Raw genomic sequence first — 15771 nt, 5'->3', positions numbered from 1 at the left:
TGTGCCTTTCCAAATCATGTCCAATCAATTGAATTTAACAGAGGTGTCCTTCAATCAAGTTCCAGAAACATCTCAAGGATGATCAATGGAAACAGGATGCACCTGAACTCAATTTACAGTCTCATAGGAAAGGGTCTGAATACTTATAGAACCTGTCACAGAACAAAATATCAAGCGGTGTTCAAAATAAGGTGTGTTTATTTAGTGATGCTGTTTTATTACATATTATCTCTAACAGTGAGGGAAACAGAGAGAGAGAGACAGAGGGAGAGAGACAGACACAAGGAGAGAGAGACAGTATCTCAATATATCACTATGACAAAATAAACGTGAACTTTAGATGTATAGGCTTGCTGGTTCTTCCTAGTCTCCATCCATCATCAATGTAGAAAAGAGAGTGCCACAATGAAGAAGAAGAAAAGAAGAAGAGGAAGGTGAAGAAACAACACACTGAAAGAAATACAACACATTGGATATTGAACATTGTAATATTATGTGTCCTAAAACAACATCATGTTTTTAAACTAGACCAAAACATTTAAAACCTATGTGTACTGTACTCTTTGTTTACATAATGGGTTGTTACTTAAAGGGACAGTGTGTACGTCACAGGAGGATCAATTAAATGTGTATTCTTCACAGATAAAAGGCATGGTAGTAAACAGATAAGGATAACAATAACTGTGCTGACGTAACTAGTAGTCTTCTAAAAGGAGAACACCAAAGAGGCTACCAGAGGGAATTTGTTCCCAAAATCCCCAATGAGACTTTCTGTTTACTTTTTAAGCTCTTTAAAAAATATATATATTTTATCTCAATATCACATACTTTCTGGGTAAAACCTTTCAGAATACTGTGAAAAATATGAACAAAGTCCCTGCAATCTCTACACAATTTAAAATGAATGTATTTTTAATTAAAATAGCAAAGAGCAAATTCTCAAACAATAATTTCTGCTAGGGCTGTCTGGGAGTGGCCTGAGTTGGGAGGAGGAAAATGGAAACAAGTTGTTATTGGCTGAGAGGTTTGGAACTCTAATTAACTGACTGATGAAGCCAAAACTCTTTCAGTTGGGCTGCTCAAACAGCCCAAACACGAAAAGGGCATTAATCATAATTTTCACAATTTCACAGTAGTATTCCAACCTCATAGAGTGGAAATATAAAACACATAAAAATCACATTTTTGGACAGCATTGGGCCTTTAACATTGACTCTCGAATCAACCCCAATTAAACATGTTTGGCCTTCAGCGTGAAGTGTTCTCCAACTGACTTCTTCTGCGTAGTGGTCCATCTCTCTAAATGAGTAAACACTGCCCCCTTTGGTAGAAAAGTAGAAATACAGGTAGATTAATGCAGGACATTGTAAAGTTGCCTCTACTGCTCTGCCATGCCCAGTATAAATGAATGACTGTTATGTAGCTGGTGATTGGAATGCTGTGTGAAAACATCTAACTACAAACCTGTAAGGGTGGGGAGGTGGGTGGGCTGAGTCAGGGTGATCTAAAATGATGGATGAATACACAGAAATAAAAGAGGATGTCAATAATATAATAAATGTCAATACACTGCTTCTCTCCCTTCAGTCCTGATGAAGCCCCCATTTCCCCCTCCCCAGTGTAACTACAACAATAAAGACAACCTAAAACAGTCAAAAAATATGTGAAAATCCTCCAGACGAATAAATAATGAAGTCATATCTTCAAAAGACAACAAAGACTTAAATAGGGCCCCCAGAGCTACAAAAGTTTGGATGAAATAAAATATTTTCAACACTTAAATTTAAAAAATACTTTTCACATTGAGAGGGAAAATATAACTTTTTGTACTGTACAAGAGATTAAACCAAACTTGGTTGTAAAGTTTGATTTGAAGAGGGATCCTCGTATCACGATGGTTGAAGAGTCGCAGAAAAATCACCCAAAATCCCTTGCTGTCATCCCACTTCAGAATAAAGTCCCTTCAAAGTTGACTTTGAAGATACCGATTTTCAATTACGGCAATAAGAAAAGTCTTAGAAAAATATGAACAAAGTCCCTGCAATCTCTACACAATTTAAAGACCAAATGTCCTTGTTAAAATCTCCAGACAAATTGGAGAAAGAGGAAAAAATTATAATACTTTATTTCAACATTTTTATTGTTTACAAAAATCCATGTTTGGTTGTTTGGGATTTGGCAGTGGAGTGGAAGAGAGTGAACACAGAGAGAGAGAGAGAGAACAGAGAGCTCCATGAACCCAGGAGCTGTGGGTAGTCATAGGGAATTCTGAGTTTTTGGAGAGTTCTGTTTGTTCCTTTTCCTTCAGTTGAACTCCATTGGTTGGGAGGTTCAAAGTTCATAGTTGAAAAGTGAAGCTTGTTCCCTCTGGCAGGCTTGGACCGTTTCCAGTCTGGTGAGCTCCATGTGTGTCTGGTGTCTGTTCCCAAGGTGGGGGTCCATGGGTCTCTGAGGTAAGCAAGCAGGAATGGCGGTGAAACAAGCAGAGAAGGTCAGGACACAGATGTGTGTGAGTGAACACAGAGCTCACCTTCCTCAGGCGCCGTGGTAGTTTTGGCCCCCAGCTTGACAGACAGTGGACAGAGAGCTCCAGACACAGAGCTTGAACACAGTAACATTACCTCAACATTCCCACAGATTCCAACACTTAAGATAAAAAGTGCAAGAGCAGAAAACAAAATGGGGTGGGGTGAGGTGGGGTGGGGTGAGGTAGGGTGGGTGAAGCGGAGAGGGGGGAAGTATGATTGTTAAGGGTGTTCTCAGGCTCTACTGATGTAAACACAGTTAGGTTGTCCAAGGTAAACAGAGCAGAGCTCCATGAACACAGAGGTCCGTGAACACAGGGCTCCATGAACACAGAGCTCCATGAACACAGAGCTCCATGAACACAGAGCTCCATGAACACAGAGCTCCATGAACACAGAGCTCCATGAACACAGAGCTCCATGAACATAGAGCTCCATGAACACAGAGCTCCATGAACACAGAGCTCCATGAACACAGAGCTCCATGAACACAGAGCTCCATGAACACAGAGCTCCATGAACACAGAGCTACATGAACACAGAGCTCCATGAACACAGAGCTCCATGAACACAGAGCTCCATGAACACAGAGCTCCATGAACACAGAGCTCCATGAACACAGAGCTCCATGAACACAGGGCTCCATGAACACAGAGCTCCATGAACACAGAGCTCCATGAACATAGAGCTCCATGAACACAGAGCTCCATGAACATAGAGCTCCATGAACACAGAGCTCCATGAACACAGAGCTCCATGAACACAGGGCTCCATGAACACAGAGCTCCATGAACCTACTGGGAGGGAACTCTCTCCCCCTCGTCTCCCCCCTGTCTGAGAGGAAAGGGGTGGGAGGCACTGTGTGTATACATACCACCCTGGCAGCTGGAACCCTATTCCCTACAAAGTGAACTATGTTTGACCTAGAATTTGGTCAAAGGTAGGGCACTATATAGGGAATAGTGTTCCATTTAGGACTAAAACCTGAGCCTGACGGCTTTAACTCAACACAAACATACAGGGCTATAATTAAAGCCACATGGACACCACTGTATAAAGACCCCATGCTGAGATGTCCTGTTTCATGTAGGAATGGGCCTGACTGAGTAAACTGTTTTAACTAAATCAACGCAGTTTAACGGCCGATAATAAAATTGCAAGGACAATAACTGATAATATAAGTATGTGTGTCCCTTGTCAGTGTCATGTCAGTGCTTTGATTACATTGTTTAGTCTCTGCAGGAGCCTAAAGAAAAGAAAAGCAGTGTAATAGCCCTCATCATGGTCCTGAAGGTAATGTTAAGACAGAGGTGGGGGTTGATATCTCCCCCTCTCTCTCCTCTCTCTCTCTCTCTCTCTCTCTCTCTCTCTCTCTCTCTCTCTCTCTCTCTCTCTCTCTCTCTTTCTCTCTCTCTCTCTCTCTCTCTCTCTCTCTCTGTCTCTCTCTCTCTCTCTCTCTCTCTCTCTCTCTCTCTCTCTCTCTCTCTCTCTCTCTGTCTCTCTGTCTCTCTCTCTCTCTGTCTGTCTCTCTCTCTCTCTGTCTCTCAATTAAATTAAATTAAATTAAATTCAAGGGCTTTATTGGCATGGGAAACATGTGTTAACATTGCCAAAGCAAGTGAGGTAGATAATATATAAAGTGAATATATAAAGTGAAATAAACAATACAAATTAACAGTAAACATTACACATACAGAAGTTTCAAAACAATAAAGACATTACAAATGTCATATTATATATATATACAGTGTTTTAACAATGTACAAATGGTTAAAGGACACAAGATAAAATAAATAAGCGTAAATATGGGTTGTATTTACAATGGTGTGTGTTCTTCACTGGTTGCCCTTTTCTTGTGGCAACAGGTCACACATCTTGCTGCTGTGATTATACACTGTGGAATTTCACCCAGTAGATATGGGTGAAATGTGGATCTGTGTAATCTGAGGGAAATATGTGTCTCTAATATGGTCATACATTGGGCAGGAGGTTAGGAAGTGCAGCTCGGTTTCCACCTCATTTTGTGGGCAGTGAGCACATAGCCTGTCTTCTCTTGAGAGCCATGTCTGCCTACGGCGGCCTTTCTCAATAGCAAGGATATGCTCACTGAGTCTGTACATAGCCAAAGATATCCTTAATTTTTGGTCAGTCACAGTGGTCAGGTATTCTGCCGCTGTGTCCTCTCTGTTTAGGGCTAAATAGCATTCTAGTTTGCTCTGTTTTTTTGTTAATTCTTTCCAATGTGTCAAGTAATTATCTTTTTGTTTTCTCATGATTTGGTTGGGTCTAATTGTGTTGCTGCCCTGGGGCTCTGTAGGGTGTGTTTGTGTTTGTGAACAGAGCCCCAGGATCAGCTTGCTTAGGGGACTCTTCTCCAGGTTCATCTCTCTGTAGGTGATGGCTTTGTTATGGAAGGTTTGGGAATCACTTCCTTTTAGGTGGTTATAGAATTTAACGGCTCTTTTCTGGATTTTGATCATTAGTGGGTATCGGTCTAATTCTGCTCTGAGTGCATTATTTGGTGTTCTACGTTGTACACAGAGGATATTTTTGCAGAATTCTGCGTGCAGAGTCTCAATTTGGTGTTTGTCCCATTTTGTGAAGCCCAGACCTCACAACCATAAAGGGCAATGGGCTCTATTCAAGTATTTTTAGCCAAATCCTAATTGGTATGTTGAAATGTATGTTCCTTTTGATGGCATTGAATGCCCTTCTTGCCTTGTCTCTCAGATCGTTCACAGCTTTGTGGAAGTTACCTGTGGTGCTGATGTTTAGGCCAAGGTATGTATAGTTTTTGTGTGCTCTAGGGCAACAGTGTCTAGATGGAATTTGTATTTGTGGTCCTGGTGACTAGATCTTTTTGGAACACCATTATTTTGATCTTACTGAGATTTACAGTCAGGGCCCAGGACTGACAGAATCTGTGCATAAGATCTAGGTGCTGCTGTAGGCCCTCCTTGGTTGGTGACAGAAGCACCAGATCATCAGCATACAGCAGACATTTGACTTCGGATTCTAGTAGGGCGAGGACAGGTGCTGCAGACTGTTCTAGTGCCCGTGCCAATTCGTTGATATATATGTTGAAGAGGGTGGGGCTTAAGCTGCATCCCTGTCTCACCCCCACGACCCTGTGTGAATAAATGTGTGTTTTTGCCAATTTTAACCGCACACTTGTTGTTTGTGTACATGGATTTTATAATGTCATATGCTTTACCCCAACACCACTTTCCATCAGTTTGTATAGCAGACCCTCATGCCAAATTGAGTCGAAGGCTTTTTGAAATCAACAAAGCACGAGAAGACTTTGCCTTTGTTTTGGTTTGTTTGGTTGTCAATTAGGGTGTGCAGGGTGAATACATGGTCTGTTGTACGGTAATTTGGTAAAAGCCAATTTGACATTTGCTCAGTACATTGTTTTCATTGAGGAAATGTACGAGTCTGCTGTTAATGATAATGCAGAGGATTTTCCCAAGGTTACTGTTGATGCATATTCCACGTCTCTCTCTGTCTGTCTCTCTCTTTCTCTCTGTCTGTCTGTCTCTCTCTCTGTCTATCTGTCTGTCTCTCTCTCTCTCTCTCTCTCTCTCTCTCTCTCTCTCTCTCTCTGTGGGTTAGTGTCTCTCTCTCTCTCTCTCACTGTGGGTTAGGGTTACCACTGACCTGGTCATAGGAGAGGTGAGCCTGGGGTTAATCGGGGGTTAGGGGTACTACTGACCTGGCTATAGGAGAGGTGAGCCTGGGGTTAATCTGGGGTTAGGGTTACTACTGACCTGGTCATAGGAGAGGTGAGCCTGGGTTTAATCGGGGGTTAGGGTTACTACTGACCTGGTCATAGGAGAGGTGAGCCTGGGGTTAATCGGGGGTTAGGGTTACTACTGACCTGGTTATAGGAGAGGTGAGCCTGGGGTTAATCTGGGGTGATCTCTGTTTCCTGATGCACCACCACTTTGGTCACAGACATGTCCGGGTGCTGCTCCTTCGCCTCCTTGATGGCCTGGGCCAGAGCCTGAGAAGAGGGAATACACACACACACACACGTGCAAACACAAGCAAATAGAGTCGCTGAAACCCACACCACTACAGAGTTGGAAACATTAATCACCCAAGGAAACACTAAAAGGGATACTACATTCAGACAAGACTGTGTTCAGTTCACATCACAGCAACAAAACAAGCTCTTTTTATCTTTTGATTTTATTACACAGAGGACTCAGGTAGGGTGAGGTAGGGTAGATTCTGCATAGATTCTGTGGAATAGCTCTAAACCAGAGGAACAATGTATTGTTACTCCACTGAAGTGGTCTCTAACAGAACACACACACACACACACACACACACACACACACACACACACACACACACACACACACACACACACACACACACACACACACACACACACACACACACACACACACACACACACACACACACAGCCAGCGAGCACAGGGCCAGTGGAGAGAAGTAGAAATCTGTCCCCCACCTTGTCGTGATCAATCTCTGTGTCTCCAGTTATCACAATCCTCTTCTCAATGCGAGTCTCTGAGATGCCTCCTTTCACCGTCTGAAAGTGAGAGAGAAAGAGTTCAAAACTAAAACAAATGTAGGGGATCAGAAATATCAAGCGCCAGAGAGAGATATATCGGCGCCAGGGGAAGAAAAAGATCAGCTTTGACCTGACAACCTTCTGTTAGAGAGATACTGTATATATATAGAGAGATAGAGATCAGGTTTGACCTGACAACATTCTGTTAGAGAGATACTGTATATATATATAGAGAGATAATGTATATATATAGAGAGAGATACTGTATATATATATATATATATATATATAGAGAGAGATACTGTATATATATATATACAGAGAGAGATACTGTATATATATATAGAGAGAGAGATACTGTATATATATATATAGAGAGAGATACTGTATATATATATAGAGAGATACTGTATATATATATATATATATAGAGAGAGAGAGAGCAGCTTTGACCTGAAAACATTCTGTTAGAGAGATACTGTATATATATAGAGAGAGATACTGTATATATATATATATATATATATATATATATATATATATAGAGAGAGAGAGCAGCTTTGAGGCAGAAGAGGGTATTATCAAATTTGTACTTATTCTTTGATCTGTGTATGTTTGTTCACTGCTCAACCGTTATGGTGGGTCGCCACTCAAAAGACCTCTCGATTGGTGGGCCACGAAGCAGAACAAAACATCTACAAAGGCAAAAGTGATCCTAGGTCAGGAAGCCCAGGACGTACCTTGGTGATCTGAGTGGTGGTGGTTGTACTGACTGTCTCTGAGGTGATGGTCTGGGCACTCAGCAGCACTCCAGAGTCCCTTTCTGCCTGGTTGTCTACGGGCTGAAGGAGACACTATGTTAACACAAGGGGCAGAAAAGGGGTTCATTTAGGACTACAGTCGTGTGGCCAAAACTTTTGAGTATGCTGCTTCAGTGTCTTTTAATACTGAAGTATAATTACAAGCATTTCCTTCAGTGTCAAAGGCTTTTATTGACAACTACATGAAGTTGATGCAAAGAGTCAATATTTGCAGTGTTGACCCTTCTTTTCCAAGACCTCTGCAATCCGCCCTGGCATGCTGTCAATTAACTTCTGGGCCACATCCTGACTGATGGCAGCCCATTCTTGCAGAATCAATGCTTGGAGTTTGTCAGAATTTCTGGGATTTGTTTGTCCACCCGCCTCTTGAGGTTTGACCACAAGTTCTCAATGGGATTAAGGTCTGGGGAGTTTCCTGGCCATGGACCCAAAATATTGATGTTTTGTTCCCCGAGCCACTTAATTATCACTTTCGCAAGGTGCTCCATCATGCTGGAAAAGGCATTGTTCGTCACCAAACTGTTCCTGGATGGTTGGGAGAAGTTGCTCTTGGAGGATGTGTTGGTACCATTATTTATTCATGCCTGTGTTCTTAGGCAAAATTGTGAGGTAGAGTGAGGCCACTCCCTTGGCTAAGAAGCAACCCCACACATGAATGGTCTCAGGATGCTTTACTGTTGGCATGACACAGGACTGATGGTAGCGCTCACCTTGTCTTCTCCGGACAAGCTTTTTTCCGAATGCCCCAAACAAGCAGAAGGGGGATTCATCAGAGAAAATGACTTTACCCCAGTCCTCAGCAGCCCAATCCCTGTACCTTTTGCCGAATATCAGTCTGTCCCTGATGTTTCTCCTGGAGAGAAGTAGCTTCTTTGCTGCCCTTCTTGACACCAGGCCATCCTCAAAAGTCTTCGCCTCACTGTGCGTGCAGATGCACTCACACCTGCCTGCTGCCATTCCTGAGCAAGCTCTGTACTGGTGGTGCCCCGATTCCGCAGCTGAATCAACTTTAGGAGACGGTCCTGGCACTTGTTGGATTTACTTGGGCGCCCTGAAGCCTTCTTCACAACAATTGAACCACTCTCCTTGAAGTTCTTGATAATCTAATAAATGGTTGATTTAGGTGCAATCTTACTGGCAGCAATATCCTTGCCTGTGAAGCCATTTTTGCGCAAAGCAATGATGACAGCACGTGTTTCCTTGCAGGTAACCATGGTTGACAGAGAAAGAACAATGATTCCAAGCACCACCCTCCTTTTGAAGCTTCCAGTCTGTTATTCGAACTCAATCAGCATGACATTGTGATCTCCAGCCTTGTCCTCGTCAACACTCACACCTGTGTTAACGAGAGAATCACTGACATGTCAGTTGGTCCTTTTGTGGCAGGGCTGAAATGCAGTGGAAATATTTTTTGGGGGGATTCAGTTCATTTGTATGGCAAAGAGGGACTTTGTAATTAATTGTAATTCATCTGATCACTCTTCATAACATTCTGGAGTATATGCAAATTGCCATCATACAAACTGAGGCTGCAGACTTTGTGAAAATTAATATTTGTGTCACTCTCAAAACTTTTGGCCACGACTGTACATTGTCTACCGGCTGTGAGAAAGACAACAGGATCAAGTTCATTAGGCACCAAAAAAATGAAGAAAACACACTGAAACAGGGAGGGACTATCAGCAATTGTCCAATAAGAAATGCTTGTTTCAATTTTACGTTGCAAGATGTTTTAAAACTTTTCCCCCAGTTTGGGTATCCTGATGAATACGACCCAGTTCACTGTTAAAACAAACTCATTGGGTTAATAAAGGGATTTATTTAATAAATATTGATCCCTCTCACCTGCGCTGACTCGTAGGTAATGGTCTTGGTCTCAGTGTGCACGATGGGGACCTCCTTGTTAGAGACGTCTCCTCGCAGGGAGTTAGACACGTCTGAGATGGTGATTGTCTGTGTTTTCACCACGTTAGGCTGTGAGGAGAGGGAGAATACACACAGTGAATATTGAGTTTGTCGTATCCTCACTTCCCAACCACTCTCTCTAACTCCATACTAGATCAGAACCTTCTGTAGTATGACAGAATACTATATACATCATTCATACACGTTTCTTCACATACAGTATTCTCTCCCAACCCATCTAGCACAGACGTGTCAAGACCCACGATGACCTATAGTCCCCTGTTTGTTCTCTGTGACTATCCCTTGTTCGTTGTCTGTGACTATCCCCCGTTCATTCTCTGTAACTATCCCCTGTTCACACCATGTGAATGTTCCCTGTTCATTAATCTTAATGGTTGTACAGTCGTCTCAAATAAAACTGTGAAGGACCTCGGCGTTACTCTGGACCCTGATCTCTCTTTTGAAGAACATATCAAGACCATTTCAAGGACAGCTTTCTTCCATCTACGTAACATTGCAAAAATCAGAAACTTTCTGTCCAAAAATGATGCAGAAAAATTAATCCATGCTTTTGTCACTTCTAGGTTAGACTACTGCAATGCTCTACTTTCCGGGTACCCGGATAAAGCACTAAATAAGCTTCAGTTAGTGCTAAATACGGCTGCTAGAATCCTGACTAGAACCAACAAATTTGATCATATTACTCCAGTGCTAGCCTCCCTACACTGGCTTCCTGTCAAGGCAAGGGCTGATTTCAAGGCTTTACTGCTAACCTACAAAGCTTTACATGGGCTTGCTCCTACCTATCTCTCTGATTTGGTCCTGCCGTACATACCTACACGTACGCTACGGTCACAAGACACAGACCTCCTAATTGTCCCTATAATTAAATAAGCAAACAGCTGGAGGCAGGGCTTTCTCCTATAGAGCTCCATTTTTATAGTGTGGTCTGAATACCCATGTGAGAGACGCAAACTCGGTCTCAACCTTTAAGTCTTTACTGAAGACTCATCTCTTCAGTGGGTCATATTATTGAGTGTAGTCTGACCCAGGAGTGGGAAGGTGAACGGGAAGGCTCTGGAGCAACGAACCGCCCTTGCTGTCTCTGCCTGGCCGGTTCCCCTCTTTCCACTGGGATTCTCTGCCTCTAACCCTATCACAGGGGCTTTATCTGGCTTACTAGGACTCTTTCATACCGTCCCTAGGAGGGGTGCGTCACTTGAGTGGGTTGAGTCACTGATGTGATCTTCCTGTCTGGGTTGGCGCCCCCCCTTGGGTTGTGCCGTGGCAGAGATCTTTGTGGGCTATACTCAGCCTTGTCTCAGGATGGTAAGTTGGTGGTTGAAGATATCCCTCTCGTGGTGTGGGGGCTGTGCTTTGGCAAAGTGGGTGGGGTTATATCCTTCCTGTTTGGCCCTGTCCGGGGGTGTCCTCGGATGGGGCCACAGTGTCTCCTGACCCCTCCTGTCTCAGCCTCCAGTATTTATGCTGCAGTAGTTTATGTGTCGGGGGGCTAGGGTCAGTTTGTTATATCTGGAGTACTTCTCCTGTCCTATCCGGTGTCCTGTGTGAATTTAAGTATGCTCTCTAATTCTCTCTTTCTCTCTTTCTTTCTCTCTCTCGGAGGACCTGAGCCCTAGGACCATGCCTCAGGGCTACCTGACATGATGACTCCTTGCTGTCCCCAGTCCACCTGGCCGTGCTGCTGCTCCAGTTTCAACTGTTCTGCCTGTGATTATTATTATTTGACCATGCATTTATGAACATTTGAACATCTTGGCCATGTTCTGTTATAATCTCCACAATCTCCACAATCTCCACACAGCCAGAAGAGGACTGGCCACCCCACATAGCCTGGTTCCTCTCTAGGTTTCTTCCTAGGTTTTGGCCTTTCTAGGGAGTTTTTCCTAGCCACCGTGCTTCTACACCTGCATTGCTTGCTGTTTGGGGTTTTAGGCTGGGTTTCTATACAGCACTTTGAGACATCAGCTGATGTACGAAGGGCTATATAAATACATTTGATTCGATTTGATTCGTTCTCTGTGACTATCCCCTGTTCGTTCTCTGTGACTATCCCCTGTTCGTTCTCTGTGACTATCCCCTGTTCGTTCTCTGTGACTATCCCATGTTCGTTCTCTGTGAATATCCCCTGTTCGTTCTCTGTGACTATCCCCTGTTCGTTCTCTGTGACTATCCCCTGTTCGTTCTCTGTGACTATCCCCTGTTCGTTCTCTGTGACTATCCCCTGTTCGTTCTCTGTGACTATCCCCTGTTCGTTCTCTGTGACTATCCCCTGTTCGTTCTCTGTGACTGTCCCCTGTTATCCCCTGTTCGTTCTCTGTGACTATCCCCTGTTCGTTCTCTGTGACTATCCCCTTGTGACTATCCCCTGTTCGTTCTCTGTGACTATCCCCTGTTCGTTCTCTGTGACTATCCCCTGTTCGTTCTCTGTGACTATCCCCTGTTCGTTCTCTGTGAATGTCCCCTGTTATCCCCTGTTCTCTCTGTGACTATCCCCTGTTCGTTCTCTGTGAATGTCCCCCTTGTTCGTTCTCTGTGACTATCCCCTGTTCGTTCTCTGTGACTATCCCCTGTTCGTTCTCTGTGAATGTCCCCTGTTCGTTCTCTGTGACTATCCCCTGTTCGTTCTCTGTGACTATCCCCTGTTCGTTCTCTGTGACTATCCCCTGTTCGTTCTCTGTGACTATCCCCTGTTCGTTCTCTGTGACTATCCCCTGTTCGTTCTCTGTGACTATCCCCTGTTCGTTCTCTGTGACTATCCCCTGTTCGTTCTCTGTGACTATCCCCTGTTCGTTCTCTGTGACTATCCCCTGTTCGTTCTCTGTGACTATCCCCTGTTCGTTCTCTGTGACTATCCCCTGTTCGTTCTCTGTGACTATCCCCTGTTCGTTCTCTGTGACTATCCCCTGTTCGTTCTCTGTGACTATCCCCTGTTCGTTCTCTGTGACTATCCCCTGTTCGTTCTCTGTGACTATCCCCTGTTCGTTCTCTGTGACTATCCCCTGTCTATCCATTCCCCTTGTGCTGAAGGTGTGGCTCTAGCCAGAACTATCATCCCATCCCAGTGTCTCAGACAATCTACTTAAAACTAAGTGTAGATTAGGGGTTGGAGACAGAAGAAACTGTTGCAATCGCTTAAACAATATGCTTCATGTATATATATACAGGACACCACAGCATGAAACAGAACAACAGTAGCAATATATATACACAGTAGTAATATATATACAGTAGTAATCTATATACACAGTAGTAATATATATACAGTAGTAATATATATACAGTAGCAGTATATATACACAGTAGTAATATATATACACAGTAGTAATATATATACAGTAGCAGTATATATACACAGTAGTAATATATATACAGTAGTAATATATATATACAGTAGTAATCTATATACACAGTAGTAATATATATACAGTAGCAGTATATATACACAGTAGTAATATATATACAGTAGTAATCTATATACACGGTAGTAATATATATACAAGGTAGTAATATATATACAAGGTAGTAATATATATACAAGGTAGTAATATATATACAAGGTAGTAATATATATACACGGTAGTAATATATATAGAAACAGTAGCAATATATATGCATGGTAGTAATATATATATGCATGGTAGTAATATATATACACGGTAGTAATATATACAGACACAGTAGCAATATATATGCATGGTAGTAATATATATATACATGGTAGTAATATATATACACGGTAGTAATATATATACACGGTAGTAATATATATAGACACAGTAGCAATATATATGCATGGTAGTAATATATATACATGGTAGTAATATATATAGACACAGTAGCAATATATATACATGGTAGTAATATATATACACGGTAGTAATATATATATACACGGTAGTAATATATATAGACACATTAGTAATATATATATATATATATGGTAGTAATTATATTTCCGGTAGTAATACTGTATATATACAGTAGTAATATATATAATAATATATATAATAATATATATATATAGATATACACACACACACACACACACACACACACACACACACACACACACACACACACACACACACACACACACACACACACACACACACACACACACACACACACACACACACACACACACACACGGTAGTCATATATATACGATAGTAATATAGAAACAGCAGTAATATATATACAGTTGTAATATATATAATAATATATATATATATATATATATATATATATACAGTTGTAATATATATATACAGTAGTAATATACATAAGTAGTAATATATATATATATACAGTAGAAATATATATACGGTTTGTAAGCACCTCTAATGACTTACAGATACAGTACAGATACCCAAAGTTAGCAAGCCTAATTAGATGTCTTTATTTTACAGTCGCCAAATGACCTTCACCTTTCATTACGGTTTAAACAAATCCTCATAGACTCTGACTAACATTACAATATTAATACAAATAAATTGTGAATTATATAAAAACACATACTAGATCAATATAGAGACTTTCCTACGGTCAGTTTCACAGTGAACATAACAAAAATGTCCATCTTTCTGGTCACCTAAGTTTCTATAATAATAGATCATGTGTTATAATAGTCATACACACATTTACCCACACAAACACTAACTAATACAGGAACAGGAACTAATACAGAAACAGGAACTAATACACAAACACTAACTAATACAGGAACAGGAACTAATACAGAAACAGGAACTAATACACAAACACTAACTAATACAGGAACAGGAACTAATACAGAAACAGGAACTAATACACAAACACTAACTAATACAGGAACAGGAACTAATACACAATCACTAACTAATACAGGAACAGGAACTAATACAGAAACAGGAACTAATACACAAACACTAACTAATACAGGAACAGGAACTAATACACAATCACTAACTAATACAGGAACAGGAACTAATACATAAACACTAACTAATACAGAAACAGGAACTAATACAGGAACAGGAACTAATACAGGAACAGGAACTAATACAGGAACAGGAACTAACACAGGAACAGGAACTAATACAGGAACAGGAACTAATACAGGAACAGGAACTAATACACAAACACCAACTAATACAGGAACATGAACTAATACAGGAACAGGAACTAATAAAGGAACATGAACTAATACACAAACACTAACTAATACAGGAACAGGAACTAATACAGGAACAGGAACTAATACAGGAACTAATACACAAACACTAACTAATACAGGAACTAATACAGGAACATGAACTAATACATAAACACTAACTAATACAGGAACAGGAACTAATACACAAACAATAAGTAATACAGAAACTAATACAGAAACATGAACTAATACAGGAACAGGAACTAATACAGGAACAGGAACTAATACAGGAACAGCAACTAATACAGGAACAGGAACTAATACACAAACACTAACTAATACAGGAACAAGAACTAATACAGGAACAGGAACTAATACACAAACACTAACTAATACAGGAACAGGAACTAATACAGGAACAGGAACTAATATAGGAACAGGAACATATACAGGAACATGATCAAATACAGGAACAGGAACTAATACACAAATACAGGAACTAATACAGGAACTGGAACTAATACGCAAATACTAACTAATACAGGAACAGGAACTAGTACACAAACACTAACTAATACAGGAACAGGAAGTATTATGGAACAGGAACTAATCAAGGAACAGGAACATATACAAGAAAAGGATCAAATACAGGAACAGGAACTAATACACAAATACAGGAACAGGAACAGGAACTAATACGCAAATACTAACTAATACAGGAACTGGAACTAATACACAAACACTAACTAATACAGGAACAGGAACTAATACACAAACACTAACTAATACAGGAACAGGAACTCATACACAAACACT

General features: G+C 41.2%; 1 protein-coding gene across 9 annotated transcripts in view; it reads right to left on the bottom strand.

Moving 5' to 3' along the window:
• Positions 1-2522: 2522 nt before the first annotated feature.
• LOC118379899 (protein 4.1-like) overlaps positions 2523-15771 on the bottom strand; it is a 102184-nt gene continuing 88935 nt past the window's right edge. For 7 of the 9 annotated variants that reach the window (XM_052469423.1, XM_052469428.1, XM_052469429.1 and 4 more), the window contains 5 exons: positions 9738-9866; positions 7812-7925; positions 7009-7089; positions 6406-6531; positions 2523-2564 (listed from right to left, as the gene is read on the bottom strand). In XM_052469423.1, the coding sequence (XP_052325383.1) occupies positions 6433-6531; positions 7009-7089; positions 7812-7925; positions 9738-9866 (423 nt within the window). In that variant the 3' untranslated portion in view covers positions 2523-2564; positions 6406-6432. The remainder of the gene's footprint in view (positions 2565-6405; positions 6532-7008; positions 7090-7811; positions 7926-9737; positions 9867-15771) is intronic. The other 2 variants (XM_052469425.1, XM_052469431.1) reach the window with 1 other exon arrangement.

Source organism: Oncorhynchus keta, chromosome 19, assembly GCF_023373465.1.
Source record: "Oncorhynchus keta strain PuntledgeMale-10-30-2019 chromosome 19, Oket_V2, whole genome shotgun sequence".
Classification (NCBI taxonomy): domain Eukaryota; kingdom Metazoa; phylum Chordata; class Actinopteri; order Salmoniformes; family Salmonidae; genus Oncorhynchus; species Oncorhynchus keta.
This window is presented reverse-complemented; position numbering and strand designations above follow the sequence as displayed.